This window comes from Pectinophora gossypiella, chromosome 24 (assembly GCF_024362695.1).
Source record: "Pectinophora gossypiella chromosome 24, ilPecGoss1.1, whole genome shotgun sequence".
In the NCBI taxonomy this organism is placed as follows: Eukaryota; Metazoa; Arthropoda; class Insecta; order Lepidoptera; family Gelechiidae; genus Pectinophora; species Pectinophora gossypiella.
The window spans coordinates 9747663-9754643 of record NC_065427.1 but is presented as its reverse complement, the minus strand read 5'-3'; the positions used below and the strand labels follow the sequence as shown (position 1 = coordinate 9754643).

Sequence of the window (6981 nt, the reverse complement as noted above, 5' to 3'; positions counted from 1 at the left end):
GTTTGGTTAGGACATTACAGGCTGATCACCTGATTGTCCAAAAGTAAAAAGATCCGTGCTTCGGAAGGCACTTTAAGCCGTTGGTCCCGGTACTTACTGATGTAAGTTAGTAGTCGTTACATGAGTCATGTCAGGGGCCTTTGGCGGTTCAATAACCCTGACACCAGGGTTGATGGGGTTAGTAATCTACCTCACAATCCACACGATAGAAGAAGATTCCGAGTAAAAATTGAGTCCACAATTTTTCATGTGGATTGAAGCTAGCTTAGAGGAGCTCGGTGTGCGATTGTTGAAGTTGAGCAACTGTCGCAAAGGCCAGTCATAGGATGGGTGACCACAAAAAAAAAGTTTTCATCTCGAGCTCCTCCGTGCTTCGGAAGGCACGTTAAGCCGTTGGTCCCTGCATTAGCAGTCGTTAATAACCATCAATCCGCACTGGGCCCGCGTGATGGTTTAAGGCCCGATCTCCCTATCCATCCATAGGGAAGGCTCGTGCCCCAGCAGTGGGGACGTTAATGGGCTGATGATGATGATGATGAAGCTAGCTTGTCTATTGCGAGGTTTTGTTGACAAAAATAACATCCAAATATGTTTCAAAAAGACGCCGACGTGATTTTCGCCAAGGTTTCCGATAAGCACTTACATCATCACGCCCAAAATCACTCTGGAGTGAGCAGAAAGACTATTATGAGTTACCAATTTTAATTATCAGCCCATAACACAGAGTGATATCCGCACACGGAAATGGCGGTGGATTACTCATGTCCTTAAAACACCTGTGGAACATCCGACCCGACGAGCTCTGACCTAGTGTGTGCGTGGAAAACGCAAAAGCTGGCGGCCCAAAGAGACCTGGCGACGCTCAGTTGACCGAAAGTTCTCGGCATGTCATGGGATCCTTTGTAGCTTTCCAAAGGCTGTGAAAGGTGCGGCTTTTAATTTAATATTGGTGCTATACCTGTCATTTTCTTATCCGTTGATAAAGAAAGGGACGGGAAGAAAGGGACAGGCATAAAATTTATGGAGTACACGTCAATTTTAAGCAGAAATCTAAAACAACCGTCTTAAAATTTTACATCGGCCAATAACCCGACAGAGTTCAGTAGATAGCACGTCAAACGGATTGCATACTAGCGAAATGCCTGTTTTATTCGCACGGGTTATCCATTCATTTTAAAATTAACTTGTTGACAATTATCCGTCCCTTTCTTTTTCGACGGATAAGAAAATTACGTGTACAACTTAAAATAAAATTAGGAGGTGTGTGCGGGAATCGGGGCCATTGTAATATTTAAGTACATACCTATGTATATAATATTGCACGCCCGATTGGGTTAAATTGTACGTAAGAACGGTATTTTATTAATTCTATAATGTACCTATGACATCTTTTTTGTACTGTACAATTGAAATAAATGTGGGATATAGAAATAACACGGGATATATTAAATATCTTTACACCTTATATTTTAACAAAATCCTCTAACCCGACCGACATCGCACCATAGACTCACCTTTCTTACTTTTTAAAACTGCCTTACGTCCCATTCATTATCCATCCTCCATTCACACCATAAACAATCAAATTCCCGTATTCCCACTTTCCTACATAAATCTCTTTTGATTTTAATTTTAGGAGTGGAAATCTGTTATTCGAGCCCTACATCCCGACCCGATTACTCGAGCCATACAGACGGCCAATCAGCTCGCGTCAACAAACACTTCAGAACCTCAATACCGACCCGGCCGGTGTTGTCGATGATTTCCCTAATTCAGCGCTTATATAGTGATTATAATACCTTTTTAACTACCACATCTTGCCATACACACACTTGATTATTTATTTTTAGTAAAAATCTTGTCGCACATAAGTACTTATCTGAAAATCTAGTTTCTGAAACTTGTAAATTTTAAACGTGTACCGCCACCTATTGAGGAGTTTTAGTTCTACAACCTAATAACTTCTTACCATTTTGCTTACAAAATAGTTCATGCTAGAAAGTTCAGATGGCGCTACAAAAAACTCTCAATTTGTTTCCTATAGTCAATATAGATGGCGTTGAATACTTAAACGTATGATAAAGTAACAAACAACATTGACCTATAACGAATATTTCGAGAACCAACCTCCGCTGCCCTAATGGCGCAGTGTGTAATGTCCCGCTGCCAAACGCGGGGTACAAGGTTCGGTAACTTCAAAAAAATAATTATTTAAAATTAACTTATTTTTTTTGTGTAAATGTTACCTTAATTGTTCTATTACTAACACTAGATTAAATAATTTTTTGTTTGTTACTAACCTCTATGGATCATGTCCGAAATAAACTTTTAATTTTTATTTAAATAAAGTTTTTACCAGAATCGGTAAAATTGGGAATGTAATTTATTATTTTAACTAGGTGTTATTGTTCATTCTATTTCTATACTAAAAAATATGCAGGTACCTACCTGTGTAATTATTTATTTTTGTATCTAAATTACAATACATTGAGCAATAAGTATTGGGGGTTTGAGATGTGCAAGTAAGTACCGGGTAAAATAAATACCCGGTAAAAACATTTTTTACCATAGAAAGTATTTATTTATATATTTTTTGGTGTTGCCATGTAGTCAATTTAAACACAACCTAGCCTGAAAAACTGTAAACATCTTTATTTTTAGCATCGATTTTAGTTGTTTTGTCGATGTAGGTATTTCAGAAATATGAACCACCGACAACGTAACACATAATATATATGACTGGCCGATCCTTTCACCACGATGGCGATCCAATGTAAGCGTGGCCAATTACTGGTCAGCAAAAATTTAATATCGATCGCCATCGACTCGCAAAGAAGAAGAAATATGAACACAATATGTATGAATGAGGTAAGTATACCTTGAGTACCGGATGAGAGCCCTACGCGGTCCCCATTTGTCCGGTCAAGTAGTTAAAGGCATTTGCGGCAAATCTACGATAAGTCACATAAAAAAATAACATCATACAGCATCATACATTGCGTTACTTATGTGTTTTATACACGATATCTTGGGACCATTTCGTCTTACTGAAATATACCTACCCGACTTTTCAGGCAAATCGTGTAGTTTAATGGGGCCTTTATGTAAAGGCCTTATTATCGGTCGATATAATTATTCATCAAGAGGGCCCCGATTTTTCCATTTTACACCTACACCCAGCACGTCAAGGCCGATTAGAATAATCCTGTATTATAATAAGGCTTTAAGTGGAGTCTAAAGCTCGGTGAGGTGTGGGTAATCACTAACACAGTTGTCTCGACCATTATAGACGGCGATACGGCTCACCACCTATCACGTTGGTCTAACAGAAAGCTCGGTGAGGCGTGGGTATTTAGTTCGTCTTGCGATGGATGTACCTTTGACTATCCCAGTTGGGATAAACCTAGTCATGAGCTTATACAGGGTGGCCCAGAAGTTCAGGTTCAAAATGAAAAATTAGATAGAGGGGCTCATTAGCTACCAGATACACCCCCATGTATGATTAGCAATTATTTACGGTTTAGGAGATATGACCCATTTTGTACCTTTTTCTAGATTTTCTACCTTACTTCAGAAATAATCATTTTTAACAACGTTAGAAAGAAGCAGCTACACTGTATGAGAATGTCAAATTTTCCTTCAAATCTGTCTGTCTTGCAATCTTTGAGGGCTAATAACTTAGTTTTATGCCCTTATTAAGGGTATTTTTTTTTTAATGTTTCAAAAAGCCTATTAAATGGAGCAGTTTTTAGAAATACTTTCAGGGTCCGTGACAATCTCATGTGTTTATTATTCTTCGGCGAAGTATTAACAACTGTAACAATTTTGGTCGAATTCTCACTTTGACTTCCGATAACCTTTTTTTATCTTTGATTTGACTTTGATTTATCTCTGATTGAGCAGTACACAGTCTTACGCATAGTTGTGAAGTAAAATAAAATAATTATTAAGAAAGGGATAGCGAAAAAATGATTATTTCTGAAGTAAGGTAGAAAATCTAGAAAAAGGTACAAAATGGGTCATATCTCCTAAACCGTAAATAATTGCTGAACATACATGGGGGTGTTTCTGGTAGCTAATGAGCCCCTTCTAATTTTTCATTTTGAATCTGAATTTCTGGGCCACCCTGTATAATGTATGTTAGAGTCTAGAGTAGTAAATCTATTTGTGGTTCTCTGTTGTGTCATGCATTTAGTAACCTAGTAGTATACTAGATTTTAAGATGTAGCGCATAATTTATTGCTGTGTGGGGTGCTAATTATAATGTTTATACGGACTGTTGTGACATGTTTAGAGAGAATGTTCGAGATTTTGAACTTTACAAGTCGGTGAATCATTTGGATAAAGATCGAATGAATCATATTGAACTAGTCTTTGAGTCTTTATGAAAATATTGTACTATTATTATTTATCTTTGTTAGTTATTTTATTTAACTTTCTTTTGTCTATTGTCTTTAAAGAATGTGTAATGCTTGTCTATTTTTGTCTACTTTATAGTATCTGGCGGACAATAATGCACACACTCAATGTGCATTACCTTTGCTTTAGAATTTGGAAGGAATAACAGTCAATTTCGGCTTAGCTCGATGTAAATAATTTCCAGCTAGGTAATGTAAATTAAAAATGTCTTCTTGAAATAAAACAAAGAAGTAAATTGTTAATACTGTCATTTTATTAACTTAAAATAAATCAAATCCAACTTATGATCATTTGGTGGTCACGAATAAGTTACTTAAAAACTAATATCACACTTCAACTTGGTTGAAGATACGGATTACTAACTAAAAGGTTTGTTTTTAGTCCACTTCCTCGACTTTAGGCCCGCTTGACTGGTGTTGTCCAGGGTTGCCGGCTCCATGCATCTTGCTCATGAGAGGAGAGCATACCCTCTGAAGGTCCTTCAATTTGTGCTCATATTCTTCCTGCTCAGCCAGTGTGTTGTTATCCAGCCATTTCAGTGCTTCATCGCACTCACGTCTCGCTTGGTCTTTGTCTGACTCGCTAAGCTTGTCCGCAGCATCATCCAAGGCCTGTTTGACGCTGAAGATGTAGCTTTCCAACTGGTTCCTAGCTGCAACTCTCTGTCTCTGCTTCTCATCTTCTTCCTTGTATCTCTCGGCTTCGCTCAGCATTCTCTCAATCTCCGCTTGAGATAGACGACCCTTATCGTTCTTGATAACGATATTCTTGCTGTTTCCAGTGCTGTTTTCCTTAGCGGATACGTTTAAGATGCCGTTTGCGTCTAAGTCGAAGGTCACATCGATTTTCGGGACACCACGAGGTGCAGGCGGGATACCGGTCAGGTCGAAAGTACCAAGAAGGTTATTGTCCTTGGTCATAGCACGCTCGCCTTCGTAAACTTGGATGGTGACCGCTGGCTGGTTGTCGGCATAAGTGGTAAATGTCTGCGACTGTTTGCAAGGGATCTTGGAGTTGCGCTCAACGATCTTCGTCATTACTCCACCGGCGGTTTCAATGCCAAGGGAGAGAGGAGCAACGTCCACAAGCAAGACGTCTTGGATCTTCGAATCGGTCTCTCCAGATAGAATAGCTGCCTGCACCGCGGCGCCATACGCTACAGCCTCATCAGGGTTGATTGAAAGATTCAGCTTCTTACCACAGAAGAAATTCTGTAGTAAATTCTGCACTTTAGGAATGCGCGTCGACCCGCCCACTAAAACAACGTCATGAATCTGGCCTTTGTCCAATTTCGCGTCCTTTAAGGCCTTTTCTACCGGCTCCAAGGTGTTTCTGAAGAGGTCTGAGCATAGTTCTTCGAACCTTGCGCGGGAGATGCGGGTGTAGTAGTCAATGCCTTCATAAAGAGCGTCGATTTCGATAGTAGCTTCGGTACTAGACGATAAAGTACGCTTGGCTCGCTCCGCGGCGGTGCGTAGGCGGCGCAACGCGCGTGGGTTAGATCTTAAATCTTTCTTATACTTCCTATTGAACTCCTCCGCGAGATGATTCACTAGTCTATTATCGAAATCTTCGCCTCCTAAATGGGTATCTCCTGCGGTTGACTTGACTTCGAACAGTGACCCTTCGTCGATGGAAAGGACTGACACGTCGAAAGTACCTCCTCCCAGATCGAAGATTAGTACATTTCTCTCGCCTTTCAGGTTCTTGTCCAAGCCGTAAGCCAAAGCCGCGGCGGTGGGTTCATTGATGATCCTAAGGACATTCAAGCCGGCGATAGCTCCTGCATCCTTAGTGGCTTGACGTTGGGAATCGTTGAAATAAGCGGGAACGGTGATAACAGCATCCCTTACAGTACTTCCAAGATACGCCTCAGCAGTTTCCTTCATCTTCGTAAGCACCATGCTGCTTACCTCCTCAGGCGCGAATCGCTTTGCCTCCCCTTTGAATTCAACCTGGATCTTCGGCTTCCCGCAGTCGTTGATGACTTTGAAAGGCCAGTGTTTCATATCCGCTTGGATTTTCGGGTCGTCAAATTTACGGCCAATAAGTCTCTTCGCATCGAACACTGTGTTGCTAGGGTTCAAAGCTACCTGGTTCTTCGCAGCATCGCCGATCAGTCGCTCTGTGTCGGTAAAAGCGACATACGATGGTGTCGTCCTGTTTCCCTGGTCATTTGCGATGATTTCCACGTTTCCATGTTGCCATACTCCAACACAGGAGTAAGTTGTGCCAAGATCAATTCCTACAGCTGGCATTTTGTCTTAAGTCTTATTTCACTATTACTCACTCGAAGAAAATTGTTTAAAATCGCTCCGGATTGCTCCGAACTCACGTCTGTTTCGCTTTATGTTTCAAAATATTCTGATTTCCCGCGCGCTCACTCCTGTATTTATACTTGTCCGGCCTAACCAATGGCGCTTCTAGAAAATTCTACAGGTAGCGAGAGTCGACCAATCACAGCGCGTTAAGAGGAGAACGTTCGAGAACCACGTGGCTATCAGCCAATAGGAACACGTCGTTATGGAAAAGTAGTGTGAATGTGGGTGTGAGGTGTGATGC

At 40.7% G+C, this 6981-nt stretch overlaps 1 protein-coding gene across 1 annotated transcript; it reads right to left on the bottom strand.

Annotated features, from left to right (window-relative positions):
• Nucleotides 1-4650: 4650 nt before the first annotated feature.
• LOC126377727 (heat shock protein 68-like) lies at nucleotides 4651-6770 on the bottom strand. Its single transcript, XM_050025529.1, has one exon. The coding sequence runs from the start codon at nucleotides 6675-6677 to the stop codon at nucleotides 4797-4799; it is 1881 nt and encodes a 626-aa protein (XP_049881486.1). The 5' UTR covers nucleotides 6678-6770; the 3' UTR covers nucleotides 4651-4796.
• Between the last annotated feature and the right edge of the window lie 211 nt (nucleotides 6771-6981).

Excerpts from the sequence above, each read along its gene's own strand:
- LOC126377727 (XM_050025529.1), bottom strand. The coding sequence starts at position 6,677 with ATGCCAGCTGTAGGAATTGATCTTGGCACAACTTACTCCTGTGTTGGA.